Source organism: Armigeres subalbatus, chromosome 1 (genome assembly GCF_024139115.2).
Source record: "Armigeres subalbatus isolate Guangzhou_Male chromosome 1, GZ_Asu_2, whole genome shotgun sequence".
Lineage (NCBI taxonomy): Eukaryota > Metazoa > Arthropoda > Insecta > Diptera > Culicidae > Armigeres > Armigeres subalbatus.
Genome location: NC_085139.1, coordinates 154,268,895 through 154,295,785, shown reverse-complemented (window position 1 = coordinate 154,295,785; position 26,891 = coordinate 154,268,895). Strand labels below are relative to the sequence as shown.

General features: G+C 41.4%; 2 protein-coding genes across 2 annotated transcripts in view; both read right to left on the bottom strand.

Moving 5' to 3' along the window:
• Positions 1 to 13,666: 13,666 nt before the first annotated feature.
• Positions 13,667 to 26,891, bottom strand: part of LOC134205317 (synapsin) — a 278,521-nt gene continuing 265,296 nt past the window's right edge. The window contains exon 12 of the mRNA XM_062680470.1: positions 13,667 to 20,351. Coding sequence (XP_062536454.1) covers positions 20,188 to 20,351 — 164 coding nt within the window. The 3' untranslated portion in view covers positions 13,667 to 20,187. The remainder of the gene's footprint in view (positions 20,352 to 26,891) is intronic.
• On the bottom strand, positions 18,931 to 19,851 carry LOC134206643 (nuclear pore complex protein DDB_G0274915-like). The gene has a single exon (XM_062682372.1). It carries the CDS (start codon positions 19,849 to 19,851, stop codon positions 18,931 to 18,933), a length of 921 nt encoding a protein of 306 aa, XP_062538356.1.

Here is a 26,891-nt window from a genome sequence, read left to right as displayed (position 1 = left end):
GCATGTAGTCGACTCTCACCGGAGCCGAACAATTCCGTAAAGGTCGAGGCTGCCTGATAGATAGGAAATAGGTTTAGATGAGTTAGTTGTAGAAATCCCACCAACCGTGCGTGGAGGCTGCGCGCGAAATAATATTTATCCGTTTTTTGTGTTAGGATTAAGTCTAAATGTTAGATAATAAGTCAAAATAAATGTGTTAAATGTTAATAAATGTATAGTGTTTGCCTAGAATGTCGCGTGTGATTATTTGTGACTGAGGAAATTAGCAGTTAAATAGTCGTTTCCTTGGGGATCGTGCTATAGAACCAATAACTGGTAATAGTGTTTGGAAGGCGAACAAAATAAACAAAATCGACCCTACGAGTGTTGGAGAGCTATGTGCTATCGAAGGCCAAGGAAAGAGTTCAGTTCCCCAACATTCATCTTCAACTCAATACATTGAACTTACCTGTATACCTGGTTGGCTACAGCGTCGATACGCCTATGCCTGGTGTATTGTAGAGCTCCATAATCGTCGGTCTTGGGCGATGTTCCTCAAGTTTCCCCGAACGTTCAGGGTCCCCAGGTCCGATTCCACCGCGTGCAGCCAGCGTTTTCGTGGCCTTCCACGAAGGCGCCAGCCCCTTCTGGTTCTCTGTTGAATATTATTTTGGCTGTTATTTCTTCCGATATTCGCACTAATTGACCAGCCCACTGAAGTCTGTAGTATTTTATACGATTCACAATATTTTCTTCTTTGTATACTTGATACAGCTCATTATTCATGTGTCTGCGCCACACACCATTTTCTAGTTTCACTCCGAGTATTTTACGCAGCACTTTTCGCTCGAAAACCCCGAAAGCTTGTCACCTGCTTGATCATAGCATGCGACAAACATTTACTCGATTCCCTTGGAATGGTTATTAGCCCACCAGAATATAAAATAGTGTTGGAGTTAGCTCTTTTGTAAAGCTTCCCAACAGAACCACAGAACCCATCGTCTGAGATCGAATGCCAATTATCATTCGATTGTGTTTTGTCCACGAATGCCCAAACACACATATGCAATATATCGCTAGCCCGCAGCAGCCTGCATGGAGGGATCGTATTGTAAGATCAGAAGGCCGGTCTCGCACTTCTAAACAATATCCATTTTTGAGCATAGGGACTCAACAGTACTCATCGAAACGTTCGGACTGTACTAAAACCAACTCTCGTGTCAAGAGTCGACTAGCACCTTGTACCTTCGTAGAGTGGTGAGTTGGAATCGGGAGAAAGATAGGGGATAGATCAAATACCTGAAGCGAGATTTAATCAGTTCCAACTTACTCGTTTGGATGAAAGCATCAGTTCATCGGAGTGCAAAATACTAAATCCGTGAAGTACAGTACAAAAAAATCATTGTCCACGGTAGAAGTGTATCTAAACTTAGCATGTGCTGCATGGAGTGAGCCTGGAATATAGCATGAGATCGGTGAGCAGGAAAGCTATTGGTGATCCGTTCAGTGCGTGAAAATTCCCATTCGATCCTCCCCAGGCCTATTAGTTTTGCCACCAAATGTGTTGTTGCGGCTTGGGCATCTAAGCATCGGCGCGCTGCATGGTTATCCCGCGCTTCATCGACGGATCGGCTGAAGTGGTAGATCGCCATTCAGATGATCAACAGCATCGCCGGAGGGATACACGGAATACATTAACACACTTTCAACACTAGCGGATAAGTACAAACCATTTTAGATTTAAGTTAATTTGGTAGGGGAATAAACAAAATTTATGCATGTAAAATTTCAATATTATTTTTCTATCTCTGGTGATTTCGTGGATAAGACTCGTTGAGTGATTTTTATGCTGAACCGCGAACCTGTACGTGCTGTATTAGTGCAGCTCAACACTTTCTCATGCATGTAAATTGACTGTGTTTCTAGATTTTTGTCTCATGCCGGTGGGAGGTTTTCCCTTGATGACAAGCTCTCCGGTCGGGCTCTTTTAATGTCCATGCTCCACTGGTAGAATCAGAGTTTTGTATAGAGCAAATTTCGTTTCCGTCTGCATGTTGCGGGACCTAAGCTGGTTACGTAATCCGTAAAAAGCCCTATTCGCAGCAGCAATACGCCTTTTCACTTCACGGGAAACGTCATTGTCACATGTTACAAGCGTTCCAAGGTAAACAAATTCTTCAACAACATCAAACACATCCCCATCAAGCACTACCTCTGCACCAAGACCACTAGGTCTTCTCCTATCTCTACCTGTCACCGTGTACTTTGTCTTGGTAGAGTTAATGGTTAAGCCTATCCTCGCCGTCTCCCTCTTCAGTGGAACAAAAGCCTCCACTACTGCTCTGCGATCGGTTCTAATAAGGTCGATGTCGTACGCAAATCCCAGGAGCATATGCGACCGTGTGATGATAGTGCCGTTTCTCTGCACGCCAGATCTCCTAATAGCGCCTTCGAGTTCAATGTTGAACAATAAATTCGAAAGTGCATCACCCTGATTAAATCTGCCTAAGGTCACAAACGAGGTTGACACTTCGTCTGCAATCCGAATACTTGATTTCGAGCCATCCAGCGTTGCACGTATCAGTCTAATCAGTTTCGCCGGAAAACCATGTTCGGACATTATCTGCCACAGCTCATTTCTCTTCACTGAATCGTACGCTGCTTTGAAATCGATGGGCAGATGGTGAGTCTGCAAGTTGTACTCCCGGAATTTATAAAGAATCATCCGCAGGCTAAACATTTGATCCGTCGTTGATCGGTCCTCACTAAAATCTGTCTGATACTCGCCGACGAAGGACTCCTCAAGCGGTCTCAGTCTGTTAAACAGGATACGCGACAGGATTTTGTACGCCGAGTTCAGAAGGGTGATCCCTCTGTAATTGGCACACTCTAGTCTGTGCCATTTCTTATAGATTTGCACAATCTATAAGAAATGGCACTATGAGGCCATTCAACCAGCCGGCAGGCAGTTCTTCATCCTCCCATATTTTCTGGATAATGTGGTGAATTAATTGATGCAGCTGCTCACTTCGGTGTTTGAGAAGCTCGACCGGGATCTCGTCCTTCCCAGCAGCATTACTGTTTTTCAGCTCGTTTAGAGCCTTCTTAACCTCGTCCAGTATTGGTGGTTCCATAGCTTGACCGTCGCCGACTATGTCCATCCTGCTCATTAATACACCTTCATTTTCACCGTTCAACAAATCTTCGAAGTGCTCCTTCCACCTGGCTGCTACCATAGTCTTGTCTGTCAGCAAATTTCCCTCTTGGTCATTGCACATGGCGGGCCCTGGCACAGTCTTATGCCGCGCGCCATTGACAGTTGCGTAAAACTACCGCATATCGTTTCTATCCACGTTCTCCTGCGCTTCAGCTATCACACTCTCTTCGTGTCGCCTTTTTTTTCTGTGGTGGATACGTTTCTCTTCTGCCCTTGCTACAGCATTCGACTCCTAGCAACATTTTTCTCGTCCGTCGCTCGCTGGCACTCCTCTTCAAACCAACCATTTCGTTGGCGTCGCTGTGCAGTGCCTAACACTTGCTGCGCTGTTGTAGTCACAGCTTCTTGGATATTTTCCCACAATCTGTTGACGTCGCCAGATCCGGTGGCATCTCTTATCCGCTCGTCCAGCTTCAGCTTTTGGTACTGTTCAGCAACTCCTTCAACTGACAAGCGTTGAATATTGAAACGCATCGTTCTGTTATTTCGTGACGCTGGAGAGTAGCGCCCGAATTTTTGCAGCTACAAGGTAATGATCCGAGTCGATGTTCGGACCTCTGAAGGACCTTACATCTATAACATCCGAGAAATGTCGTCCGTCTACCAGCACGTGGTCTATCTGTGAGCAAGGATGTTGCCAAGTGTGTTTGCGGATATTCTTACGTGAGAAGTAGGTACTGCTTATTGCGCGGCCTCCTAAGGTGGACTCTTTCTTGCTGGCTGGTAGTGAATATGACTACGACGTAATTGTTTTGACGGAAACTTGGCTAGACGAACAAATCCTCGGCATACAGCTATTCGGTCCTAAGTTTGCTGTTTACCGTACAGATCGTAATTCAGCTAACAGTACTAAGTCTCGCGGAGGAGGAGCCTTGATAGCAGTCTCAACACGCTGCAGTAGCTACGTTGACTCTACATTGACAAGCATAGCATTGGAGCAGTTATGGATTAGAATTTCTACGGCCGATCGATTGGTTAGCATATGAGTATTATATCTACCTCCAGACCGGCGTAGCGACATAAATTGCATTCGGGATCACATGAACTCTTTTAGCTCTATTAGTTCCAACCTGGACTTTAATGACCCAACGATGCAGCTAAATCTACTTGCACCGTTTCCGAAGCCATCGAACCTCTCATCTACCTGGATGCTGACCATCCCGCTCTGGACATAGTCGTTAACCTTCCGGGCCTGTTTACGTTTGACAATGCTTCTGACGTGCACCAAATGTACGACTACCGCCGAGCTGATTATGATAGTATTTGTGATGCTATCTCATGTATTGACTGGTCACCCATCGAGATTGACGTCTGTGTAGATGATGCTGTTAATTATTTCACTCGCCAAATTCATCGTATAATTGCGGAGCACGTGCCCCTGTGTCGTCCGAAGCCTAAGCCTCCCTGGTCGAACAGTCGTCTGCGTCAGCTAAAGCGAAGTAGGGCAAAAGCATTGTGACAGTACTGCAAGAATCGCACGCTGATTACGAAGCAGGAGTTCAACCGTTCCAGTACTGCATATCGTGTATACAATCGATTCCTTTATCGTCGTTACGTGCTTCAAACACAATCATCACTCCGTAGAAACCCCAAACGTTTTTGGTCGTTTGTTAACTCCAAACGAAAGGAAGTTGGTCTGCCTTCGTGCTTGCATCTGGGTGAAGAAATCGCCAGTTCTGAGCTGGAAAAATGTAATTTATTCGTTCGACATTTCCTAAGTACATTCAATGCCACCGCCGATCAAATAGCTGTTGCAAATCAATTCACGCCTAGAAATGTTTTAGATTTACATGCGTTTATAATCGATGAGCAGACCGTTCTGTCAGCCATCAGAAAATTGAAAAGCTCGTACACTGCCGGCCCGGATGGTATTCCGTCGTCTGTGCTCAAGAATTGTTCGAACTCGCTGGCTACCCACTTAGCAAGGATTTTCACACTGTCGCTCCAGGAGGGAAAGTTTCCTGATGAATGGAAGATGTCGCACATGTTTCCCGTTAACAAAAAAGGCGACAAAAGGAATGTACAAAATTACCGAGGCATCACATCCTTATGTTCTTGCTCCAAAGTATTCGAGATAATCACGAATGACGTTTTATTCAGTGCCAGTAAAGCGTACATTTCTACTGCACAGCACGGCTTCTATCCAAAGCGCTCTGTAGAAACGAATTTAATAGAGTTTGTTTCGCTTTGTGTTCGTACCATGGACTCCGGTGGTCAAGTTGATGCAGTTTATACGGATTTGAAAGCAGCGTTCGACCGCGTCGACCATGGAATATTGCTTGCAAAGTTAGAACAACTTGGAGTTAGTCGCCATCTAGTGTGCTGGTTCAAATCATATCTGTCGAACCATTTGCTTTCTGTGAAAATCGGTTCTTCACAGTCTGAATACTTCTCCAATACTTCTGGTGTACCACAAGGAAGTAATCTGGGGCCTCTCTTGTTCACGCTGTTTATCAACGAACTCTCCCGACTTCTACCTCCTGGTTGTCGTTTGTTTTATGCGGATTGTAGGGATTGAGACGGGTATGATAATATAAATATAAACAGAATAAGAGGGCATATACATTGGACACGAGTGCCAGATGTGTGAGTGACAGATGAGCGGAGTTAGCTTCAGTTTTGTGATGCATTTCGCGGGAAGAAGTAATGCTTCCGAGCTGCTGCGAATCGAGCAGCAGCTGGAGACGGCTGATTCGGGTGAGGCCGTCTCCTCCGAACACGACACGGATGATGTTAAAATGCTTAAGATTATCAACAGCATCGAGGTTTGTGAAGAACTGCAATCGCGTGTGGATAGAATGGCGAACTGGTGCTCTGTAATGCTATTTCCTTTTATCGGAAACACAAGCCGATAGTTTTTGACTATTGTATCTCTGGTACTACCCTCGAAAGAGTGAATATGATTAAGGATTTAGGAGTCACACTGGATCAAGACATGACATTCAAGCCGCACTATAACGACATCATCGCAAAAGCTAATCGGCAACTCGGATTCATTTTCAAACTATCTGAAGACTTCCGGGATCCTCATTGCCTAAAATCTCTGTACTGCTCTTTAGTTCGTTCTATCCTTGAATTTTGTGCTGTAGTTTGGAGCCCTTATCATAGCGTCTGGATCTCAAGGCTAGAAACCGTGCAGCGTAGATTCGTGCGTTATGCACTTCGGCACCTTTCATCTTCCCGCATATGAGGATCGATGTAGACTACTTGATATTGACACTCTTCAAATGAGAAGGAATAGATCGGAAGTTGCCTTCGTGGCCAAAATCATGACTGGTGAAATTGACTCTCCGGAACTTCTCATGAGGTTAAATCTTTATGCTCCGGAACGAACAATGCGTCAACGAGATTTCCTGCACCTTTCTCCGCGTAATCGAATGTATGGCATGAATGAACCTTTCCGTGCTGCTGCGGCTGCTTTTAACAACATTTATAGGCTATTTGATTTTAACTTACCATTGACCACTTTTTTAAGAAGATTGTAATCGTTTAATGTATACTTGTTTAAATTTACTATATTCATTAAGACTACCAAATGTCAGATGAATCGTGAATAGTGAATCTTTCGAGTACTGATGTGAGTTTAACTTCGTGTGAATCGCTCGGCCTATTATATCTGTTGATTGTTTCCGTAGAAAATGAAGCAGCCTGAGTTGGCAAGGCATGATAGCTATGTTTAGTGCTGCAATGTATCGGCAGTAGTGCAATTATTCTTTGAGATCGGTAAGATGGACGGATCTCTATAAGATCCGACAATATTGTGTGACGTAAGAGACGATGTTAATCTCCTCCTGTGATGCCTGAACCAGGCTTTTCTTAGATCCAGGCAATACTATGGCAGTGCATGTCGTCATCAACCTGGTGTTGACGTGGTGTGAAGTCAATGGCGCGCTAAGCAGCGGGGTGGCTGGCAATCCGTTTTGAAGACTTCACGGAATACACCTTCACACTGTCATGACACTATAACAGAACTTAGGATATGGGCAAACTAGGCTAAGTAAAAGCAAATAAAATATAAGTACACTAAATTAATCATTCCATTTTCTCGATGTTAAATTACTCTTTTGGTTTGGGAATGGCTCGTTTACTTCGGCGATGGGTTCCGCTTTCTTGAGCCTGGTTCTTGCTACATATTGAGTATATGGGTCATGGGACCAGTACTATCGGCAACCAAGTTAGATTACTAATTTTATTTTGTCTTCATGTCTCAGTGGCCCTCTTGGTCTGGGTGTCTAAGGGGAGGATGACAAGCTTTCACTCAGTGAAAACCGCATCTTAATTAATCGTTCCAATAATTAGTAATCGGATTTAATCTATATCGTAGTAATTGTTCGCGCCAACGCGAAGTTTTAACTACCCTTGTTTCCCTTTCGACTAGTCTTGATTCCCATTGAGAGTTTCGCCTCTATCTTCACCACTACTATCAATCCATCTATTCCCCTACGCACCACATCGTTCCGCTTGGTGTTGATGCCAACGAGCGATGGACACGTTAAATGACGCACACACGAAGAAAATCAAACGAGAACTTAGCCACGCCCCAACAGCAGCCGATACACGCAAACCTGACGATTATGGCTACACGTCACCTATAAAAGAGAATTGCATCAAAGATTCAGATTCATTCAGTTTTCATACATTGTATACCGCACAAGAGAAGAAAATATAGCATCGTATAAGTTGAAAGCGCGTTTCACTCCACCGACAGAAACCAATCATCCCTTTTCAAGGCTATAGAGTTAATTAGCCCTACCGTCGAGCTACCAATCGTTCCCTGGCGATTCTTCTACCGAAGGATCCGGCAACCAACCCGGCAGAGATGTCTGCCCATCGAGTTCGTGAGCAAACATTGGTCCAATCGAACCGGATCAGAGGATCCAGTGCCCCGAGAGCTGCACCCGCAGAAGATTGTCGTCAATCTGCCGATTGAGACAATCCGTACCCGCTGCTATCACCAATTAAGCGAATCAGTTGGGACTGACCGAATTAGCCTGGCGCAAGTAAAAAAGCACGAGAATGAGCTGCAATTGTGCTACGATGAGTACCACAGATTGTATGGAGAAATTGTGGCTTTGTATCCTCCAGAACGTTATGGAGAGCTGGATGAAAACTATTTTCGTTTCGACGACATCCACACCGATGCTTGCGTTATGGTCGAAGCGTTTTTGGAGTCCTTCCCCTCCACTCAAACGAGGTATCACACCAAAACGACATCAAGCAGGGAAGTTTTTGCTGATAAACAGGAAATTAGCTGGCAGCCATATTAATTTCGGAGGCAGTCAACCCCAATCGAGGAACAATCCATTCCAATTTAAAGTGTATCAGAACAAGGCATACCGAATCCAATCGTTTCAAAGCATTTCGCTTTGAATTTTGAAGTAATGGAGTCAAGAATAGAGAAGGCAACCGAGTCCCAATCCCATCCGATCTGTGAAGTCGTCGAGTAAAAAGAACCCCACCGTGAAGAAATTTCTTGTGAGTGAACCAACCAAAGTCAAATCCGTGAATGATCAAGTCGAGTTCATCAATTCCGGTTCGCCCAAGCTAAGGGATGACCCAAAAGCCAAGAAGCCTTCCAGTGATGATGAGGGCGATGAGTCAACAATCGATAATAATGCTTCTAATGAGGCAGAAGTGCATTCTCCAATACCGATCAAATGCAGCCAGGAGTATGCTACTGTAGAGGAAGTGCGAGCCAAATGTATCGATAGGCATGACAACGACCGGCTCTTACTCGATGAAAAATCATTCATTGAAGAGAGAGCTGCTCCAAGGTGCAAGACTATTCCATTCCCTGAGTTCGAAGACGACAATCTACCAAGCCACTATTCCAGTCAATCGAACAAGAAGAAGAATAATCGAAATACTGTGTCAACCGAAGCTTATTCGGTTCCATACTATTGTGAAGTGCCACCCAGAACCAACTCGATGGAGAATCCGAAACTAAACTCATCGTCAACCCATTCGCAAGAGAAGATGTTCCTGAAAGCCTTTCCGAAATTCATCCAGTTGCCGAAATCAGCCAAAACCCCTCCAGTAGTAAAGCTGGTGCAGAATCCAGCCGAAGCCCTACCGGCATTGATGCAGTTCACTACAGTGAAGCTAATCAGGCCATTTACAGTGCGTAGCCCGTCTCCTAGTGTCATCGAGTGTCGTCAGATATTCAAGCTGTCCCCGAATGCGAAGACTTCTTCACCAATGATGAATGAGCTATATGGGCCCACCAGGATCCATGCGGATATGAAGGAAATGCTAATAGTGGCTGAAACCCATTAAGACCTCACCGGTGGTCACCCAGTGCCGATTTTGTTACCAAACGATGTGATCGAACGACAACGACAACGATGCCAATCATGCTGCATCTTCGTTGTCCAACATCCTACTTTACGCCATTGAGCAGTTTGTGTCTAAAGTAACCCGTCGCGAACCATCCCAACCTGAATAGTTGAATCCACAACTTAAGCGTCTAAAACGTTCCAAAAGAGCTGTTCTGAGAAGTCATAGCAAACACCGCACCGATGCAACTAGAATCGCTTACGCTGAAGCCAACCAACAATATTCCAGACTCAACGAGCATCTGTTCTCCATCCATCAAGCTCAAATTCAAAGTCGTCTCATGTCGGATCCACGCGGCTTCTGGCAATACGTGAATAATCAACGACACCAGTCTGGTCTGCCGTCCACAATGACCAACGGCAATGCAGAAGCAAGTACTGTGAAGGAAATCGCCGAATTGTTTCGCACTCAGTTCAGCAGCGTTTTCTCTGACGAAAAGCTTAGCGCCCATGACATCGAAGCCACCACACACAACGTTCCTCAACTTTCTCTCGCCACCTCGCATTTGACTGTTTTATCAGACATGGTCTCGCGCGCGCGCTTGAAAAACTAAAAAGTTCAGTAGGATGTGGCCCAGATTGTATTCCATCGATTATGCTCAAGAAGTGTTCGTCATCCTTAGCGCTACCTTTAGCCGCTATTTTTAATACCTCACTATCTACTGGAACGTTTCCGTCGAGTTGGAAGGACTCATGAAAGGATGTAAAATAAATGTCGTCAACTACCGAGGTATAGCTGCTTTGAGTGCGATCTCCAAATTATTTGAGATGATCGTACTTGAGAAGCTTGTGCATACATGTGCTCATTATGTATCCAAAAACCAACAAGGATTCACGCCAAACGTTCTATTACCACAAATTTATCAATGTTTACATCGTTCGTCACCAGCCAAATGGAAAAAGGTTACCAAGTTGATGTCATCTACACAGACTTGTCTGCTGCTTTCGACTTGTCCGCTTGCTAAATTTGAAAAACTAGGCTTAAGTAGCATTACTCTCAACTGGCTTAGATCTTATTTGACTGATCGCAACATGGCTGTCAAAATCGGGGATCATGTTTCGTCCCCGTTTCCGGTTAGCTCAGGCGTCCCTCAAGGTAGCCATCTCGGACCGTTTTTATTTGTACTTTATATGAACGATGTTAATTTTATCCTAAGCTGTTTAACTTTATCGTACGCTGACGACTTAAAACTTTTTTATGTCATAAGATGCCCAAGCGATGCTACGTTTCTACAGCGGCAACTCGAGATTTTTGCAGCCTGGTGTCAGCTTAATCGGATGGTACTCAATGTCTCTAAATGCTCCGTTGTTTCGTTCGGACGGAAGCATGTTTTATATCAACATGAATATTTTTTTATATAATAGTAGCATCATACGTGAAACGAAAACGACTGTAAAAGATTTAGGCATTATGTTAGACTGTAAATTGAGTTTTAAACATCATATATCGTATGTTGTGTCCAAAGCCTCATCACAACTAGGGTTTATCTTTCGCTTTGCTTAAAAATTTAGAGATGTTTATTGCTTGAAAGCATTGTACTGTTAATTAGTCCGTCCTATATTAGAATATTCTTCAGCAGTCTGGGCACCATATCATCAAAATGATACTCAACGAATCGAATCAATTCAGCGCAAGTTCATCCGCTTTGCTCTCCGATTTCTCAATTGGCAAGATTCCTATAATTTACCAAGATATGAGAACCGTTGCATGCTTATAAACTTGGAAACACTTAATGCTAGACGTAATGTTGTAAAAGCCTGTTTTATTGGAGATTTGCTTCAAGGCCATATTGATTGTCCAGATCTGCTAGAAAAGATCGAAGTAAACATACGAAATCGTAATCTTCGCTCACACTCATTCTTGTACATTCGTGCTTCTAGAACTAACTACGGAATCAATGAGACAATCAAAGGCATGTGTCGCGTGTTTAATAGGTGTTACGAAGTGTTTGATTTTCATGTTCCTCGTATAACTTATAAGAATAGATTTAAGAGTATTTTGTGTTAGATTTAGAGCATTATATTTTTCATCTATGCCGTATAGTATGTCATTGGGTTGCGTATGTTTCACCTGTTGGCAGTTGTTGCTAAATAAATAAACGGAATTCGTTTGGCACTCGAACAACAATTAGTGTCAAGCCAGCCTTCTACGGAATCTACTACGTGTCAACCAGAAATGAATCCAGTGAGCGAGTAGAACCAGATTAAGGCCACAGTTCCTCCTATGAAGAATCCTATCCTGATGTCCACCAAAGTACGTTTTAAAAGAAGAAGCGAGAGCAGTCATGGCGAAATCATGGTCAGTGCGACGAGTGATGAACCTCTCGCCAGTCAAATCAGCTACTACCGTGCGAAGCAAGACAGAACCAAAGCCAAGAAAATCACCCTATGAAACGTCCAATTGATGCCGACCCATCGTGACAGTCTCTGGTTCCACACGACGTACTCACTCACCTGCCGCAGTAACCAAAAGAAAGATGTCCACCACGTGTCATGCATCATAGGTAAGAGAAGCCCAACTAACGATTTGTGGTGTGTAAAGTTCCTTATCCTAACTCTACGTGTTTCCCAATTGTATCATGGAGATATTCCAATTTATTGTCATTGAATTCTATTTACTAAAACAATATGACCCTTGTAGATCTGAGAAAGATTGAATTTTCAAATGATTGCTTTTTTGCAATAGAATCATACCGATATTAAGCTGATCCCTCAAGTGAATGATTTTGTAACGTGTATGATATACAGAATACAGTCCACAACAATAATGTGTAGTGCTACAATTTGAGTTACGTGATTTATAAGTTAGCTTATCTTAGTTTTGTTCGGGTCCTAAAGATGTAATTTTCTGCTCACCGTGAAAATATTCAATCCCAGCATGAACAATTTAAGTGAAAAATACCAGCCCAGTTTATTGAATGTAGTTCATATAAGTCACTGAACGATAGTCCTTTGTGATTTATAACAAATTAAATTGGATAAACAACTTATCTATTTGTTACAATACTCGTGGAGTTTTGGAGTTGATGCCAACGAGCGATGGACACGTTAAATGACGCACACACGAAGAAAATCAAACGAGAACTTAGCCACGCCCCAACAGCAGCCGATACACGCAAACCTGACGATTACGCCTACGCGTCACCTATAAAAGAGAATTGCATCAAAGATTCAGATTCATTCAGTTTTCATACATTGTATACCACACAAGAGAAGAAAATAAAGCATCGTATAAGTTGAAAGCGCCTTTCACTCCACCGACAGAAGCCAATCAGCCCATTTCAAGGCTATCTTTTGGCATATCTGTATACATTGCTATGGAACTATTAAATGGACCATAATTACATTGATGATTTGTGTGAGAGTGTATTAAAATCTGGAATGTGACTGTTATGCGAATAAATAGCAAGATGAGACGACACAAGTGGGTTTTGATTTTCAAATTTCTAGAACAAAGCCTATTATTTTATCAGTTTTTCTCAAAAATGAGTTCATTTTAAGCTTATTTCTTAAAGAAAATAAAAATCGACATGGGACTCTTATGCGAATCGCGGCAGTGCTGCTCCTGGTGCAAAAAATTGCGCACACAAATTCAGTTTACTGTGTTGCACTGCACGTTTCAGTGATGCCCTCAAAGAGGTTTAAACGGTCAGGACTAAAGATTCGCAACCTGTATTAAAATCGATTACTTATTATTAGGGCTATTAATCAAGATGCGGTTTCCTTTGAGTTTTCGTTAAGTATTCCTTTTAGCTAGGTATGTAGGTTTTCTTTTAATCTGCGACTAATGGGGAAGCGCCATAATCAGTACAATAAAAAAAAATACACCCTACTAATTTGCATGAAAACTTGAAACGGCTTGTGCTAAATTGGTTTTTATCCAAATGAGTCAAAATTTTCGAAGGACACTCATAACACGATACAGAATCAGATCAGCGTTATGGAGCAAAATCGGTTTTTTTAATAACCCAAATGCCCAGGGTGTCGATAAAGTTTCCAACCCGAAAACAACCTAGACCGGACCGAGAACCGAACTCGCCATCTCCGTATTGGCAATCCTACGCCTTTGCTCGCAAGGCTACTCATAGATACAATAATTTCTTTTTCGCTCTTCAGTAATGATTGACTCTGTGAATAATTTTTGAACTCAATTTATTTATGATGTCGCATTTGCAGTTTTGGTTTGTTGTTAGCCTTGCACCGTATTTGCGGTAATTTCCGTCATGTTATTGTTGTTTGTTCAATACCTACTTTCATATTCCCATTTGTAATTTAAGATAGCTGGTTGTACACACATTTATTGTTCAATAACATAATTTACGGTTTTATTCTTATTTGTTTGTTTTTTTTTGCTTATTTTTATGACACTTACAACAGTATTTCTATATATGTTTTACTAGCGTATTATTTCCATTATTTTGATGGAACAGTTGTGGTGGAGAGATTCCTGAAGATGGTGTAAATTGGCTGTATCGGTCGAACCCAGTCCAACAAGGGGGTAGCATATTTCGCATTTTCCCATGCGCATAATTTCGTTGTTGATTCCATTTTGGTTTGTTAAAACAGGTAAAACATAGAGTTGGAGTTCGGTGGTGACTATTACGACACTAACAGTTTTTAAGAAGATAGGGGGATGCTGGTTGATGGTAGTTTGTGCACATTTGACGATCGACACTAACTTGTTTTTCATAGGGTCTTTGAACAGATTTGCATCACGATAGATAACAATATTTCGGCTAAAAGGGTCAGGTTTATAACGTACTATTACCGATTTACCACTGATGGTGAAAATGAGTATTGGATGAGTTGATTTTTACGAGTAGAGTGAAGATGCGTGAAATTGCAGTAGCTGATAATAGAGACGCACCGAAGTGCTGAGGATAGATAATAATCTCCAATAACACGTCTGTCTTAGGACTCTCAATTATTGAATATGTAAATATCAACTATCTTATTAATATTGTCATCATACGATATTTAATGCTTTTAATTGAGATTGAATTGATTGGTAGCTTTACGTTGTTTTCCGATTTTTTGAATCATTGCAATTTTCATCCCTTTGAATACGTGCTCGTGATATTTGCCAATTTTATAATTCTGCCAATTGTTTTGGATACTAGGTAGCTTTTAAAGGAAAACAATATCTTCAATAAGATTTAAGCTCATCAATTCAAACTCGTCAACTGTAATATAATACTCTAACAACATTTAGTAATAATAGTGTATATGGTATTATAATTATTCAAATGTTCTCAGTTAATTGATTTGATATTCACCGACCATTGACCATATCAGATCGTGCTACAACATTGCCTTTTTACTAGAGAATTACTCTTCACTGGTTGATTTCAATGTTCAATATAATATCACTAAATTAGTTCGTGCAATTAACTACTGTTTCTAGCTGTGAGGTGTGAATATCAGTGCAGTTTTTTTTTTGTCTTTGAAACAACACAATTTTAGACGATGACTGTCTAAAATCCTTCGCAATTAATGTATGTAAATGATGTAAGACAAATGATGAGCTTTTTTAGTACCGCAGATAGACAAGTAAAGCATCAAATTATAAGCATATTCAGTTATTTGAGTGAGTAAGTATTCACCTCTTTACAGGATGAATTGATACAATTTTATTAAAATCAACTCGATTGTAACTTTGACAGACACATATTTCGACCTCAACAAAAATGCCTTTCACTCGAAAAAAGGTGTATGCAGTCGGTATGGGAGTATGGGACATGATCTTCAGTAGCTCATTAGAAAGACACATGCTGTAGGTTTAGAGTGATTCATATTTCGACTTTTTTACTGCCCTTTTTTACATGACATTTGCTATTTTAATACTCAACCTGAAGTTTTACTTGGTTGAAATTTGAGTTAGCATACGCAGTTTGAAGATTGTATAAAAAACAGTAGCATTTCGCAACGCTTTCCATTAAGCTCTGAAAATATATAAAAAGATACATTGGTAGCATAGGAAATTTAGAAAGGAAATAGACCGTCTTTGTTGCGAAACGATTTGATGCTAGTTATTTAAGGCTCAAATTACCGTCATCCAGTCATTGACGAGAAAGACAGCCACGTGCTCGTACCACCCCCCAGCAATAAAACCACCCACCGAGGAGAAAAAGCAGTCTCCAGCTGGATGGGGGAAGTATTTTTGTTTCAAAACTATATCATCAAATTGCGAAGACATAATTATATCCGGTAGATTCTTCATTTGGTTGTATTTCGCTTTAGTTAAAAAAAAAACTGCCTTTTGCAACATTTTTTCCCAAGAGGGGAAATCGACGATTTACTCTCACGCTCTCCTATATATAAGAGAGCGTGAGAGTAAATTGCAAAAGTTGCAATTTGTACTGTAATTTTCATACAAATTTCGAATGACGTGTGCACAATCAAATTACATCCAAATTAGCTAAACAACTGAGAGGGTTATTAAAACGGTAAATGCAATCGTTTAAGCACCGGAAAGTGAAAATGGCAAAATTTGAATCACTCAACTGCAGGTATCTATATAAGTTCGGATTACGGTTTGTTTGGCCGAATACTAAAATTTCTTAAGTAGAACAGGGTAGTACCTTTCCCGGGTTTAATATTTGATCCCTTATCTTCTTTTCTTCTTATTTCTTCATTCTTATTTTTTCCCTTATTACACTGCCCTTCTACGCATAATTGTCCCATGTTACCTTTGATGAAAAAATCCAAACTCGAGTCGTTTTGTCCCACTGAAAAAATGAAATAGTCATTTGATGATAATGGAGTCTAAAAACCGTTTACATAAGTAGTAATCTGTTTTCTCTTCTGGAAAAGTGTAGCCTACGCTGAAATCATTTAAAAACATTGATAAAATTTTCAAATCCAATCGATTCTGAAACTAGTGGGACAAATTGACGCTAGTTTTTTTTATCGAAAGTAACATGGGACAATTATGCCTAGAACGGCAATCCTCGTTTCTTCATTCCTTCTTCCTTATTCTTTCATGTTTCTTTTTAGTTCTAAATTTTGCTTCCTTATTTTTCTGACTTCCTTATTTTTGTTTCTTAATGCTTTTTCTTCCATTTTCTTCTTTAAACTTCATATTTTTCATTCCGCGTTAGATGTTTTGTGTCATATAAATCCACTGCTTGTAATTCAGTCGTTGATGTCCCTCATTATCTTCATAATTCGTTCCCTCTCGTCTACTCTTCTAACATTCACATGTTTAGCCGTTGAACCAAGAGCCAATCATCAATTTGTTACCAAACACCCACAGACAATGATAATAATAAAAGACAAACAGACATAACACTTGTAAATTTATCGTCGCCTGATTTACTGATCAATTTAAATAATCATAAGTTGGCCAATCAATCAATTATGGCGTGCGCATCGGATTTGCTCGACTTTGATGTTTGCTCAGTATTGCCATCTGGTTCGTGATTTGCCCAACTTAGTTAAAACAACAGTGTTTCTTCGACGATGAATTTGATGAGTGAATGTTGAATGTGTTATGTTTGTTTGTCTTTGATTCCACATTGATAATTTGTGAATATGAATTTAATTTGATGCACTAAATAATTTGAATAAAATACCTTGACGTAAGCCGCTTAATCACATCTTGGATAGATCATTTCTGGTGATAATTTATACTTTTAGGTACTGATGAAAAAATAGCTTACTGGGCTGTCGGTTTTCTGGAATATCTTTATTTATTATGAGATAACGCATATTATCTGATATTTGTAATTAGAATAAGAAAACTATTGTACTCAAATCAACAAGTATTCGAATTTGTGTATTGCTGTATAATGGCATAGCTATTAAATTGTTTTAATTTAGTAAATGCTCGTTTATCAATAAAAGTTTGAATAATTTAATAGATTTGAACAGTTAAGCAACAATTGTAATACTTTTATAGGGTTACTATGATTAAATGGTTAAGTTTTTAGTCGCAGTAGATTGAGTTCAACATCAGCCAAGGTGTCGATAAAAAACAATCTACAATTTAACATAAACAATGATATGCATATTCATCGTACATTAATAAAAAATAGACATACATGTGATAAGAAATCAGTAGGCAATGCTTTTTATTCCAATGGAGATGCCATCTGTCTCATGATTATAGGTAACTAACTATAGAGAAAGATTGGCGCTGTCATCACTAACGGAACATCTTCTGCGGAAGAAGATAGGCTGGGATCTAAACACGTCAATACATTTTTTTTTAAGAATTAGAACAAAAGAATAACAGCAGCAATCTTTTCTACAGTTTACTACCTTTATTGTTTCATTTAGGCTGAATCTCCAGGTAGCGTTTTCAGCCTTCGTGTTCACACGAATGCAATCGTAAGGACGATGTTTCAAATGGAGACATGCACAAGCCTTTTCAACGCTACACGCATCAAGCATTAGCAATCTTGGCAAGTTCAAGTAAAAGTGTTTGCAAGGATTACTTTGATCACAGACAAACAGATCATTTGGATTTTGATATTTGAATACTTGCTTTTTAACCTTCCATAGGGTACTGCACGTACGAGTTTCTTCCTCTTTCGTTCTTCATAAAAGTTAGAAAACAAGAAGACTAGTAAATGTCAATTTTGACACTTAGTGGCCATGTTGTTTTCTAATTTCTATGCAGCGACAAATAGATAAAGATTGTTCGTGTAGTGTTCTATTCTTGACATAATTACTTAAGAATATTTCACCGTTAACTGATTCACCCGGTATTTCAAATACATAATCGATACATTGCCAATCGACCTTTGCCCAAGTCGATGTAAACTACACATGTCGTTAGTGTTTGCGTAATGACGATTTTCATCTGTGAATGTTCCTCATGTTATCTCTGTTTGTCTATGAGCACTTCTGATACTGTATACAACAAAGTTCCCCCACAGTGCTGTACAAACAACAGCCTGCATGTTACTTGTTGTTCACGGACATAATATTTTCTAAATAAATATTGTCTTTTTCGCAATATTTGTGTACTTTGCAGTATACTGACCGGCATTAATTTCTGATATCTTCTTGACGACCCTGGAATATCTTCATTCGTCAAACAATGTCAGAGAACGTTTGTGAATTAAGCTATGAAACCAGGAAACATCAGAGGCCGATTTTGTTCTTTGCTCAACAGTTAAGTTTACATGTCATATAATAGGTAATGCAGTAATGTTGAATATTAGCTCTTACAACTTATAACTTAGTTGACCATTTATCCAAGTTTTGTTGCCAGATTAGTTTTTTTTTTAAATACAGTTCTGACATCCGCATATGAGTATCAAGCACGCTCATTATCATGTAGCCTTAAATAACAAACGGTAAGCATTAATTTTGTTCGTAATGATTAAAACAAACGATACAGGTACCATGAAAATAATTGCTAAAGTTTTGGCGCGACTTGTTTTACATTACTCATTTCAAGTCGAAATCCTCTTCATCGTACTTGTTACTCCACTTACCGCTACCAGAGCTACTCAAGGAGGTCGCGCTCTTGGGAGGTTCGTACGGTTTGGGAACACTGCGGAACCGTTCAGTCACGTCAACATCAGCCTTTTCCGAGGACACCGATAGACTCTTGGCGAAGGTATTGCGTTCTTCCTTTTTAGCATAGATGTAATCGGAATCGGACACACTACTGTTGAAGCTGGAACTGTCGCGACTTCCGTACGAAGAGTAACGATTGAAAGCTGTTGAAGGTGCGCTGCCGCCAGTCGTGGATGATGCCGATGGTGGACCACTAACAGCGCTAGTACCAAAGATAAGCTCCGCGTCGGTGACTGAATCGCTGCTTTGCTTGAAGTCACGTCCTGTACCGGCAGTGCTGAAGCGAGGCTTGTAGAAGTCTAGTCCCTTATCACCAAATATTAATTCCGCATCCGATGATGATCTTTTTGTGCGTCCAAATTCCTGTTTCTTGGTTTCGCTGGAGTATGATGATGTGGTCGATGTATCAGCCGGGTTTGCAGTAGCGTTCGACTGCGGCTCGATGCGACCTGTTTGTGATTGATCCCTGATACCTTGCTGTGTGTTGTAACGATCTTTCACGTTATCATCTCCCTTATTGCTAGAGGTTATGATAGAAGTACTGGAATAAGAGGAAGAAGATGCTGATGTAGTCGCTGCTGGTGGTTGGCTTAACGATGACGAAGACAATGTTGTCGCTGTGGCGTTGGTATTGTATCCACCAGGAGCGCCAATTGTTGTCGCATTGGTAAAAGTACTACCAGAGAACGAAGAGCATGTTGTTGGAGCGGCTGTCGCTGCTCGGCTAGCTGCTATTTTATCCTTATCGAATGGATTGATCCTCTCGTTTATTGTAGGATCGTATGCCATACGCTTCGTTTCTTGTGCACTCGACGTTTCCGTTCTAAATGATTCAGTTGCGGAGGCATGATTATTCAATGTAGAATTTTTATCAAAAGAAGAAACACTGTCTATTCTATTGTTGTTACTGCTGCTATTTACATTACTATTAAAAGATGTTATATTCTGCAGCTGACCGGCCGTGCCATTGCACACCAATGGGTCTTTCTCGGCTGTGGATGATGTCCCGATAGGGCGCTGAATTACTGTATCGACTGAATTTTCACGGGTGCTTAGTATACTGCCGGTTGCACTGCCGGTCGTGCTATCACCTCCGCGTTGTGGTTTCTTCTTTTTAGCTAAATCCTACATATCACCAAATATTCCGGCAAATGTTTTACGGAGATTCTTCATTGTATCTTCGGCCTCGTCGGACACCGTTGGTTGCCCAGGAATGGTCGTAACTTTGCTTACGCCGGAGCGAGCAGCCGAAGCGGAAGAAACTCCCGAGACGGAGCTGGATTGAGAAGCTGAAACGATATGAAAGAAATACATTCTCGTTTTAATTAACATATGAAGATCGCATGTTATCTAGCAAATATCATGATTGCTCACATGATATGGCGACTGCCCCAAGGTATTTGAAAAACTTTCAGTGTAATAATAGTCTTCTTGTTCTTCAATGGCTCTACATTCCAACTGGAACTTGGCCTGCTTTTCAACTTAGTATTCTATTAGCATTTCCTGAGTTATTAATTGTAAGGTTTTCTATACCCGCCATTGCATGAGTATGTATCTTGTGTGGCAAGTACAGTGCATACACTATGCCCAGGGAGTCGAGAATGTTTCCCACCGAAAACATCCTAGACCGGACCGAGAACCGAACTAGTCATCTCCGGATTGGCACTCCTACGCCTTTGCTTGCAAGGCAACTGGAGACCCCAATAATAGTATTAACTCTTTTTTGATAATTTGGTTTGCAGCAGGGACTATGTCCAAGGGCTTGACAACCGCTGCTCAGGCCACTGCCACTTGTGGGGTGTTCCTAGGACAAAGAGTTGTATGGTTTAAGAGAGGCCTCTGTTAAACGCCTATAAAAAGCTGCATGTAGCCTAAAACAGGCCCTGCCAAAGCGACCGTGTGTCGATCAAAGTGCAGTAGCCCATCCCTAGTGTATATGGGACTCCAAACAGACCTGACATAACGGTCTCACATCGCTCTTGTTTATTAAGCAGGAACGGATCACAACAGCGTCGGTTCATCATGTTAGGAGCGGCTGATAATCGTTCGAGTACAAGAGAGAGACTCTAAGCACAATGTCCCCGGAAATTCTGAGGTAAAAGTCCTCTGGAAATTAAAAGGATTAGTGTTAGGGCCAGCAAACCAGCCTTAGCATATCAAGAATCGAACGATCTTTATTGACGAAAGAACTAGTGATTAGAAATTCGGTTCGTAGAACCGCAAATTCGGCATCGTAGCGCTGCAGGAAGTGGGTTGGACTTAAATGGTGCGCACGATTATAGGTAATCATATCATCTATCAGAGCTGTAGTAACACACACGAGCTGGGGACCGCTTTCATAGAGAGGAAAGATATGAAAAGACGCGTGATCGGGCAGGTGGTGGTCGTTGGAAGTATGTGTAGATTGAGGAAAAAAAAGCGTTTAGGATAGAAGAATCAACCTTCCTAATGCATTAAAAAAAAGTTACAAATTGTGCATTGGGGTCCATTTGGATCCAAGATTTCATCACGATCACAAAAACTTAATTTTCAAACGATGTTCAATCTTAAGAAATCATACGAAAGCTGTAGGTTTCTATTTATTTATTTATGGTGTACATCAACAGATTGTTCGTAATCCTAATGATGATTTAAAACTAGTATGGTCACTACAATAATAACTAATTAACAAAACAGTAAAATCACAACGAAAAATAAAATTGTCATGGGACTTAAACTTAAATACACTTATCCTACATATGCGCGTCAGATACTACGACAAAAAACATTTACAAAAATAGGGCGAAGCGTATCTCTTGTCAAGTGGTAGTCAAATACTGATGCCACCCTATTAAAAACTCTATGTAGCCCGTTCAGTGCGTTGCTCAAACCATAGTTGGAGCGGCAAAGGGGAAGTCTCAACATTATGCTATTCCGCAATGGCCGATGTTGCACTTTAATGTTAATTTGTTGCAGAATGTCTGGACAATCGATCCTTTCTTGTATAATATCAGCGATTGTCAGTGCTCTGCTTAAGTCCCTACGGATACGCAACGGAAGAAGGTCGATCAGCTGGCAGCGGTCCTCGTAACTAGGGAGGCGAAATGAATCTCCATGGTACTTTGCGCAATGCAAAACGAACAAAGCGGCGTTATATTGATTCGATGCGCTCCGTTGTAGTAGAAAGGACACCAGACCGCCGAGCAGTATTCCAACGTCGCCCGGACGAGACAGCAGTAGAGTGCCTTCAAACAATGTACGTCGGTGAAATTTTTCGCCACCCTGAACACAAAGCCAAGCGTTCTGGTCGCTTTATTGACGACAAACGTTATGTACTGGGTAAATGTAAGTTGCGAATCCAGAAGAACTCCCAAATCTTTCACGCATTGCACTCGGTTGATGGTCGTGTCGAGAAAAGAGTAACTAAACCGGATCGGCTCCTTTTTTCGTGAAAAAGTATTTACCGAACATTTCGCCGGATTGACCACAGTGATCTGGTTTTTGAGGGATTGGCAATCGGCTATTGAGCAAATGCGAAAAAATATCTTCAGATCGTCCGCAAAGGATAGCCGTGGTCCATCGATTGCATGGTGAACATCGTTGAAGTAAAGCAGGATGGCCCTAAGTGGCTGTCCTGCGATATACCAGACGAAGCGCGGAACTATCTGAGCGACAATCGCCTAAAGCAATCACCAGCCGGCGTCCGGTCAGATATGATCGAAACCAATCGAGGAGATTTCCACCGACTCCAAGTCTGTCAAGCTTGGGGTTGCAATTTCATGGTTCAGTTTATCGAATGCTGCAGAAAGATCCGTGTAAATCACGTCCGTTTGAGTGCGTGCAATCATGCTATCCGTGACGTACGACGTTAGGCACAACAAGTTAGTAGTTGTTGAAAGGCCAGCTATAAAACCATGTTGGTTAGCGCAATGATATTGTTTGCAGTGGGCATTCAGCGGGTCCATGACAACCAGTTCAAAAAGCTTCGCTATTGCACTAAGCGATGTGATACCCCGGTAATTGTTTATATCACGCTTGCTCCCCTTTTTGTAGATCGGAAACATATCTGCAGTCTTCCAGCAAGATGGGAATGTGCCGATGGATAGAGAGAGTTGGAATAACAGGAGAAGGGGTTCATCCAGACAGGAAATATTCTTTTTGAGAATCATCGATGGATGATGTCTTAAGCTTAGGCATCGCTGTTGAGATGGCTTCGACATTCACCTCGATATCACCAAGCGATTGATTCGCTAATGGGACGTTGCTGGCAGCGGTGGTCACGAGTCACGACATCAACAGGTAGTTATTCGTCTTCAAACACACTGGCGAATTTAGCTGAGAACAGGTTGCATATATCTTGTTGGGTGCTTGCAGATTCACTATTGAATACCATGAACGATGGAAATCCAGTCTCTTTGCGCTGTTCATCTTAGACGTCGCTGTATCCCTCTTTGGTAGCGTAGGAAATGATAACGACTGATCTCGCTTATACTCGTTGTTGACTCTGACATAGTGGAATTTCGGTGGCATCATACGGTGTTTCGTGTAACTTCTGAGTGCAGCTTTCTTGCACCTTTTTAGCGACCGGAGAGAATTCGTCATCCGCGGGATCCGATGGTCAGATCGAACGGACTTTTTTGGGACATGCCTGTCGATGATGTATACCATGATGTGAGAAAAAGTTTCTGCAGCACTTCAGTAATACTGCGATGGTCCGCCTTATGGAAATCGTACGACACCATGGCTGGGGGGTTGAAGAAATCACGCATAACATTATCTTCGACGGCAATCACTAGAGGGCGGTGATGAGCAACATCCTTAACTAAAAGTGCAGGAGCCAAATATACGGAAGGTGCCGTGGTACGACCACTCACGAAGCAGAGCGCGTCCAGAGAGCGATTATTCTCGTTAACCTCGCTATTGATTTGAGATAGCGTTACGATACTGTAGTTATCCAAAAGTTTAATGGTAGCTGCGTGGAACGTGGAGCTTGCAAGATCCGGACAGAAGAAGCCGCTGTGAATAGGAGTCAATGCAATGCTCGTAAGGTTGAAGTCGCCCAAAATCACAACCTCATCACGAGGCGCGTCCATATCTGAAGCACAAGATACAGATCGGCAGTGTGTGTTAATGATATCCAAGTCGCGAGTCCGATCCGGAGGGATGTACACTAGGGCAGTTCAAATTTCAAAAATGTTCGAAAATTCCAACTCCCATATGTCTATTAGCATCATTTTGATAATATAGGAATCCTGGCAAAATTTCAGGCAATTCGGTGACCATTTAGGGGTGGCGCGAAGTCAATTTGTGTTTACACAGGATTTTGTTTTTACACGATTTTTTTTCTCTCGTATTTTTGATCGTGTGACTTCAATTTACCACCAAACTCTTCGCAACATGTTTCAAAAAATCCAGAATAAATCGAAGAAAAATCACATGATAATTAATATGCGTTAAACATTTAGGATGAGCGGAAAATTGAGAAAATGTAAATCGCGTAAAAACAAAATCCAGTGTATATGGAAATTTGTATGGGAAAAATTTAAAATTTATTCAAGTCTCCCTACAACTGTCTAATTGTGAGGAATCAAATAAACATCCCCAATCTCCCTTTTTGGAACCTATATAAATGAGACCTCCGGATAACACATTAGTTATGAGTCGATTGAACGGTTCTGTTGACAGTGTGATTATGAGATAAATGACTAAAATGGTGTAATTAGCCTCAACGTAGCAGTGGAAATATAAATCAAAATTAATGAGTTATCCACTGGTTGAGCTAAAATAGATTCCAAAAATGGAGGTTGGGGATGTTTATTTGAATTCATCACGATTTAAGAGTTGTAGGGGGATTTGAATTTTTTTAAAGTTTTCCCATACAAATTTCCATATAAACATAAATTGACTTCGCGCCACCCCTAAATGGCCACCGAATTGCCTGAAATTTTGCCAGGACTCCTATATCATCAAAATGATGCTAATAGACACATGCACTGAGGATACTGGCCGTAAGATTTTCATGCGACCAAACTTATGAGAATGTTTCATACGAATTGAACTATGAAAATCGTAGGATCTTTTTTCGATCAATTCTAACTCTTTATTGGGTATCCAACGAGACAGATTCTCGAAGCGTCGGTGGGCGTGTGATGTGAACGCACGCCTCCTAATCACGACGTCCATGGTTCGAAACCGGGTTACACTTTTTTTGAACGAACTGAAAATATTTCATAAGATTGTCGTATGAAATGCATTCCATTAGAGAATCGTATGAAAATCAATACATTTTCTTGTGGTGAAATTTCAAAAGAGAAACGTATGATGTTCTTACGACCAGTATCCTCAGTGTGGGAGCTGGAATTTTCGAACATTTTTGAAATGTGAACTGCCCTAATGTACACAGCACAGAGGAATAGTTGCCTGTCACCAAGCTGAATAACAACCCATACTTGCCCAACGGTGTTCCAAGAATCGTTCTCAACCAATTTTGCTTTCAAGCTGGAGTTAACTGCAACAAGTACGCCGCCTTCGGTAGTTTTCCTGCTATTCGCCGTGTTGCGATCACAGCGAAAAACTTCGTAGCCGGCTCCAAAAACGTAGCTCAAAATAGTTCGAGAATCAAGTTAGGTTTCAGTAAACAATATGACGTCGTAGTTCTGATCCAGAACAGCTAGTCCATATTCGTCCAGGAGGACGTTAATTCCTCCAACGTTCTTGTAGTAGATGGATATGTTGGACTGCATGTGGCGAGGAGCGGATGAAGCACTGCAAATCGGAACACTATCAGGCAGAGAAGAATTCATTGGCTTTGAGTACTTGCCGACATAAGGAGTTCGGAAGACCCCATTTCCTGACCCAAGCACAGGACCGGGATGTCTGCTGGTCGCTGGCAGGAATGGCACGACTGAGTTGGGAGGATTAGGGGCTTCATCAGGGCTTGCGGCATAAGTGCGTCCCGGGAGCGTACTGGATGTAGAGGCAAGAGGTACTGTTTGAGCTTTTTAATCTGGCACCTAATTTTCTAGTTTCGTTCTATGAAAGATAATATTGACTGCAAATATGTGCTCTGATGATTCCAACTGCTATCTTGCGCCATTTCTTGTCAATTTTAACCCTTTTAGCGGACGGAAGATCTGGAACATCCTTAAAAGTGGCCAATTCTAAAAGTTCGATTTTTTCATTACCATCCATTCTGGCAAAGTGTGGGTGCAATTAATAGTGAATGTCTTCTGTGACCTCCAAATGCCTCAGAAACGGTCCTCCGGAAGATACGGAATACCCGTCGAATGACCAATTCCAAAACCATTTATACCGGCGTATATGGTTTCGAAACCATTTATACCGGCGAATTGTGTATGTAGTCAATGGTGAAAGTGCCCTGAAACCAAATGCTCCCGAAACGGTCCTCCGAAAGATCCGGAACAAACGTAAAAGTAGCCAATTTCAAAAATACACCCCAGAGCTTTGCGATTTTATCATAACCAATATCACAGTAAAACCTCCATGAGTCGATGTTCTCGATATCGACTCATGGAAGCAAATTACGTCACACAAAAAAAATTCTGGGTTACTGTGATGGTCCCTTCAAACAGCTTCCCATCGATTTTGTATTTTTCATCTCGATATTTCCATGGTTTTCGATGGTTCCATCAAAAAAAATTTAACCCACTGGTTTGCTAATTTTCACTTTCAAATGGGTGAATTATGTATGCAATCAATAGTGAAAATCCTCCGCGATATGCAATGCCAATAATAAAAGTCGAGTCAAGTGCGAGACACTGAAGACGGCCTTACTGTTGAGGTCGTAATACGTATCTGGGAAAGGAATAATCTAGTGGAGGAATTAAATG

Coding starts and splice junctions, on each gene's coding strand:
- LOC134206643 (XM_062682372.1), bottom strand. CDS start 19,851: ATGGCATACGATCCTACAATAAACGAGAGGATCAATCCATTCGATAAG.